Source organism: Hyaena hyaena, unplaced genomic scaffold (assembly GCF_003009895.1).
Source record: "Hyaena hyaena isolate Hyena2069 unplaced genomic scaffold, ASM300989v1 scaffold_261, whole genome shotgun sequence".
Lineage (NCBI taxonomy): Eukaryota > Metazoa > Chordata > Mammalia > Carnivora > Hyaenidae > Hyaena > Hyaena hyaena.
The window spans coordinates 871,620-885,853 of NW_024080893.1; the positions used below are offsets into that span (position 1 = coordinate 871,620).

The 14,234-nt window shown below is 39.1% G+C and overlaps 2 protein-coding genes across 4 annotated transcripts in view; both read right to left on the reverse strand.

Moving 5' to 3' along the window:
- Positions 1-6,571, reverse strand: part of GAS2L3 (growth arrest specific 2 like 3) — a 40,439-nt gene extending 33,868 nt beyond the window's left edge. The window contains exon 1 of the mRNA XM_039245595.1: positions 6,478-6,571. The gene's annotated coding sequence lies outside the window, so the exon portion shown is untranslated. The remainder of the gene's footprint in view (positions 1-6,477) is intronic.
- Positions 6,572-12,492: 5,921 nt separating this feature from the next.
- Positions 12,493-14,234, reverse strand: part of NR1H4 (nuclear receptor subfamily 1 group H member 4) — a 72,213-nt gene continuing 70,471 nt past the window's right edge. For all 3 annotated transcript variants that reach the window (XM_039245575.1, XM_039245574.1, XM_039245576.1), the window contains one exon: positions 12,493-13,646. In XM_039245575.1, the coding sequence (XP_039101506.1) occupies positions 13,408-13,646 (239 nt within the window). In that variant the 3' untranslated portion in view covers positions 12,493-13,407. The remainder of the gene's footprint in view (positions 13,647-14,234) is intronic.

Here is a 14,234-nt window from a genome sequence, read left to right on the forward strand (position 1 = left end):
TGACTCCCAAGGCAAAGGGAACAAAAGCAAAAATAAGCAACTGGGACTACATCAAACTAAAAAGCTGATGCACAGCAAAAACCAACAATGAATGAAAAGGCAATGTTACAGAATGGGAGGAAATATTTGCAAATCATATACCTGATAATGGGTTAAAATTCAATTCAATTCAATTGCAAAAAAAAGGAAAGAAAGTGAAAAGGAAAAGAAAAAGAAAAATCTGATTAAAATATGGACAGAGGACCTGACCTGAACAGATATTTTTCCAAAGAAGACATACAGATTGCCAATGAGACACCATGAAAAGACAACATCACTAATCATCAGGGAAATGCAAATCAAAACTACAATGAGATATCACCTCACACCTGTCAGAACGGCTTTCATCAGAGATGAGAAATAACAAGTGTTGGTGAGGATCTGGAAAACTCATATACTTTTGGTGGGAATGTAAATTGATGTAGCCACTATGAAAAACAGTATGGAATTTCCTCAAAAAAAAAAAAAAAGAAAAGAAAAGAAAAGAAAACGGAACTACCATATAATCCAGCAATTCCACTTCTGGGTATTTATTCAAAGAAAATGAAAATACTGATTCAAAAAGATATATGCACCTCCATGTTCACTACAGCATTGTTTACAGTAGCCAAGATACACAAACAACATAAGAGTTCACTGATGGATGAAGGGATAAAGATGTAGTATATAAATACAATGAAATATTACTCAGCCATAAAAAAGAATGAAATCTTGCCATTTGTGACAACATAGATGGAACATTAAGAGCATTATGCTAAGTGAAATAAGTCAGATAGAGAAAAACAAACATTGCATGATCTTATTTATATGAGGAATCTAAATAAACAAACCAAGCTTACAGATAAAGAGAAGAGATGGGTGGTTGCCAGAGGTGAGGACAAGGGGAGAGGCAAAATGGGTGAAGGGGGTCAAAAGATAGAAACCTACAGTAATAAAATAAATAAGTCATGGGGATGTAATTATAGCATGGTGACTATAGTATTTTATTGCACATTTGAAAGCTGCTAAGAAAGTAGACTTATAGCTCCTCATCACAAGAGAAACAATTATAAATATGTATGGGGATGGATGCTAGCTAGATTTACCCTGGTGATCATTTTATAAGATATACAAATATCAAATCACGTGTATTGTACATCTGAAACTAATACAACATGATATGTCAATTGTACCTCAATAAAAATAAATATGTTTTATTTAAAAAAAGATGCAGAAAAGTCAGAGAAGGCAAAGTGATGGGCAGAGAGAAAAAAGGAGATGTCATGATGGAAGAAAGGCAGAGAGAGAGAGAGAGAGAGAGAGACAGATCTGAATTGTGTCACTGCTGGCCTTGAAGGTGGAGGAAGGAGTTAAGGAACGCAGGTGTCCTCTCAAAGCTGGAAAAGGGAAAGAAATGGACTTTCCCCTGGAGACTCCAGAAAGAAGGAAGCCCTGATAATTTTTTTTTTTAGCTCATTTCAGATTTGTGACCTTTCAAATCAAAAGATAATAAATTTGTGTTGTTTTAAACCACTAAGTTGTGGTAATGTTTTCCAGCAGTAATAGAAAAGGAATACACATCTTAAGTGGAGAATGGACACTGCACCCAGAGGGTCAAGACATTTGGCCTGAAGAAAGTGATACACATCCAGAACATGATGAGAAGATATAGTGAGCCCATCATGTTAAACCAATGAGAAAAATGGCACCAGTTGTAAAAGTATGCTAAAATAGAAACAAAACCAACCAAACAAAAGAACATACAAAATTTATAGGTGAAACCCATTGTGCTATGCATTGTCTACCATCATCATCATCATCATCATCACCACCACCACCAAATGGCCCTGCCTCTGTATAACTGAGATCATTTATTCATTTACTCATTTAAACATTTACAAAAGCTTTCTGTGTTTATCATAGGGAACAGCACCAACATTCACCATATTAAACACGTCTTCCATGATTCCTTCCTCTCCCATGCCTCCACCGCCTCCTCGAATTCCTCAGCCAAAACAATCAGTGACCATATCTTATTGCTTGTACCTCTAAATTTTCTCTTCAATATCTATGGCCACACCTCTAGTTCAAGCCACCATCTGTCTCTAGGTTTACTGAAACAGCTTTCAATCAGTCACCTTTTCTCCAGCCTTGCAAGTCTCCAACCTGCTCTTCATCTTCATGTACTGCAGCCAGACCGATCTTTCACACTCATCTGAGGACATCTTACTACTGCCCTGCTTAAAACCCTTAATGACCCCCCGTTCCTTCAGGATAAAGCCCCAACTCCTCAACAAAGCTAACAAAGCATTACAGATCCCCACTAGCCTCTTCTCTTGATCCTCACACTCCAGCTATACTGAACTTCTTTCAGACCCTTTGAGCATGCTCTTTCACCTCTGGGACTTTGACATGATGATCTATCTACATGCAACAATCTTCCTCCTCCCCTTCCTCAAGACTCACTTCTACCTATTTTCATATTCAATTCTTCTAAAACAAAAACAAACAACAATAACAAAAAAAACACCAACCTCATGAACTCCCTCCCCAGTTTAGGGTACACAGCAATACATACTTCCATACATATAAAATACTCTATATTTTATAAAGAATCCTGGGTGGGGGTTACATTCCCCATGTCTTCTAAGACTATGTAGAAATTAGTGCTAAAATTAGTACCAGACTTACTCCTAAATACAATAAATGTTGCATTTATCACTAAAGGGAACATGAAACAATAATGAAGTAAATCTATGGTACATTCATTTAAGGAAAAAGCAGCTCCAAAACAGATGAAGTCTTAAGAGAAAGAAAGAAGATTCTTAGAGCTTCATAAAAACATCACATGTTATTTGCAAAATTATAAAGACTGTTCATTTGTTGGGAGTCTTTGCTGTTCTGTTTGAAATTTTCCTCTTGCAATGTTTCATAGAGATTCCACCTAAATAACATAATTTTATGTTTGATAGAACTATTCATTTATCATAAAAATATTTTAAGCAACTTACAATCAGTTGGCCCTTAAAAGACTCTATGGAAAACATACACGTACACAAACACTAATATAAAGAAATATAAAAACAACATAAAACATCTATTAAGAAGAAGGTGCTCAAACATCTATTAACAAGAAGGTGCTCAAGTAAGGTGCAGTACATCCATGCAGTGGATTCATTCAGCCACGTGAAAAAGGAAGAGCTGTATCTACTGCTATGAAAAGATGTCTATTACACATTATGTGACCAAAAGCAATCTGCAGAGCAGTGTGTATGTTATTAGGATCACAATGTTTTCTAAATTAGGGGAGTGATGGTGTAGAAAAGAAAATCTTCTGAACACAAGTTCTTCAACTTCCGATTTTTTTTAGAATAAAAATAGGAACATGTCATCCATCAAGAAAAAACAAAAGCCATTATGTTTAAAACTCTATGTAAAAGGAGCTCTTCACCATAGTTAATATTATACTGTTACAGAAAAGTATATGGTGTGTGATAATAGGTAGAAATCTCTATCAGCACTTCAGCAATATCTATCATATGACTGATGGTCTTTGTACTATAAATTCCTAAGAGCTTTCAACATCAAAGATGTAATCAACATTTAGTGCACATGCTACATTTTATTACAGTCCAGTTCTTTGGCAATTAGTGATTTATAAAATACATGGTAACTTCCTGTTAAAACCACCTACTATGTAACAATGTAAAAACATGAGAAAACTTTTTAGGAGGAAAAACACTGAAGAAATACAATTGTAATTACTGCCTTCTCTTGTAAGCATGGCTTCTGAGGCATTTCTCTGTGGCAGTTAAATTTCAATTAAAAATAGGGAAACTGAAAGTGAGAGACAAACCTACTGACAGACTCCAGCTTCCTATTCTCTCAAATTCCATGTATATCACATGGTTCATTAGGTATGTAAAGGTGTATCTGATATCAAAGTATAGAGTAATAGGTAATAAGAAAGTAAAACACATGTACACAGATATTCACACAGACGTACACAGACATGTTATTGTGAGAAAGTAAAATCTAACAATACATATTAACCTTAATCCCTTACTTTCCTCATTAACAGCTGGCTTGAAAATATTATTGAAATAACTGAACCTTCTTCTCTTACCTCCAAACTTGAGATTTACAGAGAAAAAAATAATAGAAGAGTGCTGCATAGTAAAAAATATAGTGAATACACAAAAGCTAAGTGGGAAAATACAAATTAGGAAACATTATTTCTAAATTGGCCAATTTTCCAAACACCATTGGACTTATTTAGTGTTTTCTGACTTTTTCTCTCATCACACACTTTGATCTACCATCACAAATTATTTCATTATTTTTTTTAATTAAAGAAGTATTCAAAATAAACCTACACCCGTGGCAGAAATGAACCCGGGCCATACAAACAATTCTGTGCAGAGAAGTTATATAATACTGAGAATATAAATGAAGGGCAGTGTGACACAAAGAAAAGGGTGGGCTGAATTCTAGGAGGACTTAGTGGGTTATTTGCTTTCTCTGAGCTTCAGTTTCCTCTATTACAGAGAGATAACATCAATTACATTACAGGATTACTAACAGGTTTACCATTAATGTAAGTAAAGCAGCTAAAACACCTGCCTGCACATTCTAGGTAATAATGTGTTTGATAAATAGTAACAGTGTTTAGCCAGATACTATTTTTAATGCTTTACAGGCATTAAATTAATCAATGAATGAGAACTCATCGCTGCCTCTGGCACTGTCTTTACCTTTTGCTCCTGTCGGCCCTTTGGGTGTAGCTTGAAAATTTTATTTTTTTTTAATGTTTTATTTATTTCTAGGAGAGAGAGAGACAGCGTGAGCAAGGGAGGGTCAGAGAGAGAGGGAGTCACAGACTGAAACAGGCTCCAGGCTCTGAGCTGGCAGTCAGCACAGAGCCCGACGCGGAGCTCGAACCCAAGAACCGTGAGATCATGACCTGAGCGAAAGTCGGACGCTTAACCGACTAAGCCACCCAGGCGCCACTGTAGCTTGAAACTTTTAATACAAATTAAACAGCACAGAAATAATAACAGCTATGTGTCGGGCACTGTACTAAACTATTTACATGGATTATTTCATTTAATCCTCACACCAACCTTCCCATCAATAAGGTAGGGAACTATTATTAACCTTCTTTTACAGATTAGGAAATTTAGGCTTAGAAAGATTAAACAACTTGCTTAAGGTCACACACATGGTAAAGCCTGATTTCAGAGCCTGAATGGTTAGCAACCTTTTCACCTATGCTGAAAAGAAATATTACTTTAAATCAATAATGTCAAAATAGCAGAGGCATCTACTATCCAAGGTCGGTTGGTAGTAAGATTTTGAAACAGATGAGTCAGACAACTTGTAACCGAATCCACGTTAGAAAATTCTCATCAGTTTCCACTTTTTCATTCAAATCCATTCCAATCTCCTCCCAAAGAAAATCTGAGGTGGTGAGAAGTCCAATTCTTAATCATTTAAGTGCCAAGAGACGTGATCATACAGCAGTTCACTAACTGCAAATCTTCTGAGAAAGCAGTTATTAGCGCTCTTCATCCAAGCAAAACAAAACCCAAAATGTGACTTGGACTGGGGCTGCAAAAAAAACAAAACAAAACAAAACAAAAAACCATCTCTTCGCTTTAGGGCTGGATCGGCAAGTCCACCGTGCGTACCATAAAGCACTCTTAAATCTATAAAATCCAATCCCTGGGTTTGAGAAGATTAGTTAGGAACCGGGAGTGACTGCATGAGGAAGCAGGCGCTCCAAGTTTCCCCGGATTTCCAGGGCAATCTACAAGGTCTCCCCTTTCTTTTGTAATTCTCTCCCAAGGCAGCCCTCCCAAGTGAGGGGTGCCGGTGGGAAAGCAGAGCCCTGCCTGGACTGGAGAGAACAAATAAGGAAGAGGCTGTAAACTTTGCCGGCGGGCGAAATGATGGTCTGTGTCGTTCTCTCTCCAAGGTCAGCGACTTCGTTAATTCTTCCAGAGGGTGGTGCTGAAGAATCAAGGGTTGTGCTAGGCGCTTGGCGATGAGGGTGCCCTGGAGACCTTCAACTAAGCTTCAGGCTCTGATCCCTCTCTAGATTCTAAAGCAGAGCGGTAAAGGCTGATACCTCTTTCCCTAAGGACTACGTCTGCACCTGCCGGCCCCCGCCCCTGCACACCTGTTGCCCCTCAAACCACACACAAGGGTGGGCGGGAGAGGGCAGGCAAAACTTCACCTTGACAGCCCCAAGAACCAATCAGACGACGCAAACCCTGCGGCGGGCCAATCGCAGAACGACTTGGATCCCGCAGCCCCAAACAAACCACCTCTTGGACTCAGCAGAGCGCGGCGGGTGGGGGTGGGGGGATCCTCGAACAGCAGACTGAGGGGCAGATGCCCCTAGAAGGCGAGGGAAGCCTCCCGAGGAAAAGAGAAGGCAAACAGGGAAGTACTTACCCGCCCTGGCGCGGGATGGTCACTTCTCCCTGCAGGATGACATCTCGGTTCGATCTGCGCGAAGCCGCCACGCCCCTGACCAACCGCCGCCGCCACGGCCTGAGCCTCCGAGCTCGCCGCGGTTCGCCGCCTGTTTCGAAAGGACCAATCAGAAGGCGGAGGGAGGGCGTGGCTGGAGGCCCCACCCCAGACCGCCGGGAGCACGCGACAGGCGCGCGCGTCTCAGTCAGCCCGGGGTGCCCCGCCTTCTTCCTCTTGGCGTCTCCCAAGTCTGGTGGCCAAATCCCGCTTTTCACCGAAAAGCAAAGTGGCTCGGTCACGGGGCAAGTCCGCGCATCTGGCCCCTACGCGACCTCAACAGCCCCGATATTTGTCCCGATAGGCATAAGAGGTGAGTCAGCGTCGCCTCTAAGCATCCTGAAGAGTTGCAAGGTAGAGTTCAAGGGCATTGCCCCGAGTTTTATCGTCATCTGTGAAGAGGCCCTCCCAACCCTTAATCACTGGAGATCTGGCTGTACTGAGGGCGCCACGGTTTCCGGGGACAAACTGTCACCCAGCAGGAATGGGAGTCCCTTCCTGAGACAGGTCCCTCTTCCTGTGAGGGGTTGGTGAAAGTTGGAGAGGATCCTGCAACTCCCAGCCACAACTGGAAGCAAAGAGAGGATGTTGGCTATTCAGGGAACACACCAGGCAGCAGAGTAAAAAATTTAAAAAAATTAATTAATTACTTAATTAAACTTATCACAATGAGGGATGCTTACTAGCTGCTGTGATGGTTTAAATAAAGCAGAGACTGGACTTTAATGTAGCAATAAGTCTCTAACTGTAACGTGACATGCTAATAGTGAAGAAGAAAAAAATTCAATGGCCAAAAACCTGGAGGCCCAGATCCTTCCCCTCTTGTTTGATTTTGTCAGGTGATGTCACTTCCCTGGGCCTCAGTTTCCCATCTGTAAAATGAGGGCGTTCACCTGGAGTGATGTTCTGTCTCTAGAATTTATGCCTTCATTCACTGACCATGAACAATGAGGAGGTTCTGCTGCTGCCTTGCTGAAGAGACTGTGGTTGCTCCTTCTTTTTTCCTAAAGTTAATCCCAGAATCCTTTGGTGCCCTTAACTGCAACAGATCAATTTTCATAGGACCTGCTGTTCAAATAAACATGTGTTTTATAGTGTTTCTGTTTAAAACTAAAGGACAGTTTGTCATATAACATCGTTTAGCCAAATTTTGAAGTGGAGTTGTAGCTTTAAATTGGATTTGTTGGGGCCTAATATAAAAATCTGGACACTTCTCTACAGAACTTTTAAGAGCTGTTTGACAAGTCATTAGTTTTTTTTTCTTACGTGCATACTATGTGCCTAAACATTTTAATACCACTTAATAAAAGTTGTATGTTGTACTCATATATGTACGTAAACATTTCCTCTCTCTCTCCCTCATACACACACATACACACACACACACCACTTAATATTTGAGAACCACATTTCTGAACACACTGAAAGTTTGGCAGCAAGATATTTTATGTTTGCTTTCTTTTTATTTTCATTGTCTTTGTAGTTTGTCTCGGTAGCTTCTGTACCTTATAAAGGTATAAGACAGTATGGAGGAAAGTGACTCTGCAATTGGAAAGTCTATGCAGAAGCACCTGGGTGGCTCAGTCAGTTAAGTGTCCAACTGTCCAACTCTTGATTTCAGCTCAGTTCTTGATCTCACAGTCTGTGACATCAGGCTCTGTGGTGACAGAACAGAGCCTGCCTGGGATTTTTCTCTCTCCCTCTCTCTTGCCCCTCCCCTACACACACACTCTCAAGATAATTAAACATTAAAAAACTAAGTCCAAACAAATCACTTCTCTTTAAACCCATATCCATCACTGAATAAATGTATAGATTGGGTGAGGAGTTTTCTTCTAAATTCTTTGATTCTTGCTGCTTTTCCCTTCTGTATAAGAAGAAAGGTCTCCTGTTGCTTTCTCAACCTCACTTTTACATTAACTCTCAGTTAGTAACCCACTACCTAAGTGCACTCACCATCTTACCTATCTTGATTTTAACACTACAATTAGTAATTGAGAGTTCCACCTAATGAGGTGCAATCTACTTTCATGTGTAGGTTCTCTAATTGGTGGTTAGGCTAATAGCCATATTTTAGAAGTCCTTACTTTACTTGAAATTGCCATGGTTGCAACACGTAGAGCAAGCCTCACCAGTCTGTTTCCATCAGATGACAATGCCTATTAGTTATGACTTTGCCAGAATTGTGAAGATGTGCCTACTTTAAGAAGGCACCATTTTTGGAAATCTAAAGTTTAAAAAAGTTATTACAATAGGAATAATCATTTATCTGACTAATCAAACATCTCTACAGAATACAGAAGAACGTCCAAAACCATAAGCCCCTTGGATGTTGAGATATGATTTGGCTTGTTCACAGCCCTGCAAGAATGGTCTATTGCTTAGGATATATCATAGTTGCAAAAATAAACTCAAAATGGATTAAGAACTTAAATGCGAGACCTGAAACCACGAGAGCCCTAGAAGAGAACACAGGCAGTAATTTTTCTGATATCAGCCATAGCAACACTCTTCTAGATATGTCTTCTGAGGCAAGGGAAATAAAAGCAAAAATAAACTGTTGGGATTACATCAAAATAAGCGTCTGCACAGCAAAGGAAACAATAAAACTAAAAGGCAACCTATGGAATGGGAGAAGATATTTAAAAATGACATATTTGATATAGGGTTAGTATCTAAAATATCTAAGAACTCAGGCCACCTGGGTGGCTCAGTTGGTTGAGTGTCCTGCTCTGGGTTTCAGCTCAGGTCATGATCCCAGAGTCAAGGGGTTGAGCCCAGAGTTGTTGGACTCTGCACTAAATGTGGAGCCTGCTTAAGATATTCCCTCTCTCTCTCTCTCTCTCTCTCCCCCCTCCCTCTCTCTCTCTCTCCCTGTCCCTTCCCCCACTTGCACTCTCTCTCTCTCTCTGAAATAAAAAATATATATTTAAAGAACTTGTACAACCCAACACCACAAAAACAAATAATCCAATTAAAAAAATAGAAGACATGAACAGACATTTCTCCAAAGAAGACATACAGATGGCCAACAGACACATGAAAAGATGTTCAACATCACTAATCATCAGAGAAATGCAAAATCACACTGGTCAGAATGGCTATAGTCAAAAATACAGAGAACAACAAGAAAACACAAGCAATACAAGAAACAAGAAGTGCCGGCAAGGATGTGGGGAAAAGGCATTCATTCACTGTTGGTGGGAATGCAAACTGGTTCAGCCACTGTGGAAAATAGTATGGAGGCTCCTCAAAAATTTAAGAATAGAACTACCAAATTATCCAGTAATTCCACTGCTGGGTATTTACTCAAAGAATACAAAACCACTAATTTGAAAAGATATACACACGCTTATGGTTTATTGCAACATTATTTACAATAGCCTAATTATGGAAGCAGCCCAAGTGTCCACCAATAGACAAATGGATAGAGAAGATGTGATACACATTCACATATACATACATATATGTATGTATGTGTGTTTGTTTGTATGTATATATATGCATGTATATACAGTGGACTATTATTCATCCGTAAAAATAAATGAAATCTTGCCAGTTTCAACAACATGGGTGGATCTAGAGAGTATTATGCAAAGTGAAATAAGTCAGAGAAAAAAACAAATACCATATGATTTCACTCATATGTGGAATTTAAGAAAAAACATGAACAGAGAAAAATAGAGACAAACCAAGAAACAGCCTCTTAACTACAGAGAACAAACTGGAGGTTACCACAGGGGAGGTCGGTAGGGGATGGGTGAAGTGGGTAAAGGGGATTAAGCCTACACTTATCTTGATGAGCCCTGAGTAATATATAGAATTGTTGAATCACTATATTGCACACCTGAAACTAATATAACACTGTATGTTAAGTATACTGGAATTTTTATTTATTTATTTATTTATTTTAGTATTTATTTTTGAAAGAGAGAGCGAGCATGAGTAGGGGAGGAGAAGAGAGGGAGACACAGAATCTGAAGCATGTTCCAGGCTCTGAGCTGTCAGCACAGGAGCCTGACATGGGGCTCAAACTCATAAACTGCAAGATCATGACCTGAGCCAGGGTCAGATGCTTAACTGACTGAGCCACCCAGGAACCCCTGGAATTTAAAAAAAAAATACTATAGTTGTTGTTTTTTTTCTTTTTATTACTTTTGATTGATTAGTTGTTTTGTTCTGCATTTTGTGGCAGCTGCTTTGCATTTAATGCCTTGACATTTCTGGGTGTCAATCTATGGCTTATGTCTTGTGTGAAATACTGGATAAAATTTGGGGGCAATGGAAGTCTTGACTTATTTACAATCAATTAAACTACTCATTCAGCAGATAATCTATTGAGAGCCAACTACATTAAAAACAATATTAAGCTTATCTTAAAGAAATGTATATTATGTATAAATGAATATAAGTAATTCAGTGATATAAAATGTTACAATAACAACAGTTGTGATTAATACTAAAATGTTCTATGTACTGGGTTGAATAGTGTGCCCCTACCCCCAAATTCATGTCCATCTAGAACCTCAGAATGTGACCTTATTTGTAAATAAGATCTTTACTGATGGCCTCCCTCTTCAATTTTGAGAATTTGCTGGTATGGTTCACAGAACTCTGGAAACAGTTTACTTACTATTACTGGTTTCTTATAAAGGGTACAACTCAATAATAGCCAAATGGAAAAGGCACAGGGTTAGGTATGGGAGTGGGGGAGAGAACATGGAGTTTCCATGCTCTCTCCAGCACACCGTACTCCCAGCACCTTGATGTGTACTCTCCAAACTCATCATTTAGGGATATTTATGGAATGTCCATTACATAGGCATGATTGATTAAATGCCTGGCAACTGGTGATTGACCTCTCCCATCTGCAGAGTCTGGGGATGGGGTTGAAAGATCCAGCTCTCTAATTGCAAGGTTGGTTCCTCTAGCAATCATCCCTCAATCTGAAGCATCTAGATCTCTCCTCCCATCACCTTATTAGCATAAACTCAGGTGTGCTTGAAAGGAGCTTGTTATGAATAACATAAGACACTCCTTTCACCCCTATTAGGAAATTTCAGTGGTTTTAGAAGCTCTGTGTCAGGAACTGGGGACAAAGAGCCCATATGTGTTTCTTATTGTATCACAATTTGTTTTCTACATGAGAACCATTATTATTTGCCATTACAAGGTTTTAACTACACGAATAAATCCACACCTACAGGAGAAACACTTAGGTCTCTCTACAGTGCCGCCTCCCTTCCAGCTCATTTCCCACCACCTTCTCTATAGTTGCCTTGTGATCTAGAAACACAAAACCACACTGTTTCCTAAACAGGACCTCTTCCTTCACCCATTCAGAAATTTACTTCTTTATCTTAAGTGTCCTTCCTTTACCAGCCCTCTCCCTTGGTGGGCCTACAACTTCCCTCTTAACCATTCAGGAGCTAAATCCCTTGAGATGGTAGGGTCTGGTATCTTTATTTCACAATGGGGAAACTGAGGTTCAGGAAGGGTTGTGCACTCTAGGTCTCTCCCCAGATTACTTGTGCTTTTTAACATCTGCACAATTCTCCACCCTTTCCTTGTGTTTTGAATCCCTCTCACCCTGAACCATGGGAGTCCTGGCTATCTTTCCAAGCCCAAGGGAAATTCCACCTCCATAAGACTTACCCAGTGAGCCCATAAAACCTGCCTCTGCACTTCTTTGTAAACCCCTCCTAGCAGTTACTGTGTCCCTGTAAGGATCTTGTACTTAATGGGGACTCAAATCTTGGTGCAGCAAGTGGAATCCAACTAATACTTGCCCCAACACATTCCCCTTTCCACTATGCTTAGGACTTCAGGGTTGCTCTAATATTTTAATAGAAAAACTCTTTTGCAAGCTAAGCAAGCTCCATTTTGGCTGACTTCAGGAGAAAGGGAGATATAAGCCCGTTACTTACAGAAGGTGTTTTATTGTGTTCACCAGAGGATAATAGGGAGAAGAATGCAACAGTGTAACAATGAATGAAGGAAATGAAGGAATTCCTGCTTTGGGGGAAGTATACAACAGCTGTGCACCCAGCTGTAGGAGTGTTTTCCAAAAGCAAAACAAACAAAACAAAAAAGATTGATTATATGCACTGAAGCCAATAGTGAGTGCTTTTAAGAGGGAAAAGGGAATATCCCATCACTGGAGTTATCTGCATACTCTGAATTTGTAAATGCTGCTTCAAGACCCTAACTGTGGAAAGGGTTTGCTTGAGGGAATACTTCATGTGCGAATCATTAACTTTTCTGTATGCTATCTCTTTGAACTTCAAAGAAAATGAAATAATCTGAGGGCTATTACAAATAAATGAATATTCACCAGGGCTTCTCCAAGGATGAGAAAAACACCATTTGTGTTGTGAGAACTTATCCATCACCCCACCCTTAGGCCCAGTAGGATGTCATTCGCCATTTAAAGAAATGAGTTTGTGTATTTTTTAAATTTTGTTCTGGAAGAAAAGCCTGTTGCCATTATGTTCAGTTTATTGCCAAAATTGAACACAACACTCTTATAAAATATATGCAGTAAGTAAGATAAAGAGCAAAATGAAATTTTCCCTATTTCAACAGAGAAGTGAAGACTGATCAATTTAATTAGGCAAACAGGGCATGCCACTTAGAATGAAAGAATCCCTGAAGCCTTATAAAATAGAATGTAAAGAAAGTAATCCTACCTAGCTTCATATTTACAACTGTAGAAGTTACATAATTACCGCATAAATATTCATCAAAGTTCTTGTGTGAAACCAGGTACAAATGAAATTAAAGAAAGTTATACATCAGATTTATATTATAAGGAAAATAAAGCAGTAGATGCTGTTGCCCCTGCAGTGCTTATCACTGCACATCCCAGATTTCACAGAGAAGTGGGGTAAATTTGTGGTCATTTACTCTCCAAGACATCAGCATCTCTGCATGGTGATGATTGAATGTCCGCAACTCAGTCAGGCGACCCAGGAGGCAGGCAAAGTGTTGAGGATTTTCAGGCTGATAAATCTTGCACAACTTTTGTAGCACATCAAGCAGTGGTTCCTGAAGCTTCTCTACTGCCTCTCTGTCCTTGATGTATTGTCTGTCTGTTTTGAAGTTTAAAATAAGAGGACAAAATTAAAAGGTGGAAAAGTATTCATTTGACATAATTATAGCAATGGTAACTTTCTTGTGATGTAACTTACAAATGTGCACTTCTAAATGTACAAATTAAGAGTTCAACTTGATGAATTTTCACACACACACACACACACACACACACACACACACACACACACACGTAATTACAACTAAATTAAGATACAGAACATTTACTGGCCCACAACAGATGCCTCTCTGAATTCACCTTTCAATCTATGCCCCCAAAGGTAACCCATATGATGAACATAAGCATCATTCTAAGTAGCAGAATTGCCAGGTAATACGGTATGTGTGTGTGTGTGTTTATGTAGCTTTAGTATGTATGGCCAAAAGGGTTTTTTAAATATAATTTTTATAATTTGAATATAAATATAAATTTTTATATTAATTATTTGAATTAATTAAAAAAATTAAATTTTTACTTTTTGAATATAATTTTATGGTAAAAAATTAACAACTAGTTTCTGCCTCAATATTATATATAAAAATGGTTTAAGGCTAATATTGAAATTACACTTTACATATCATGAATG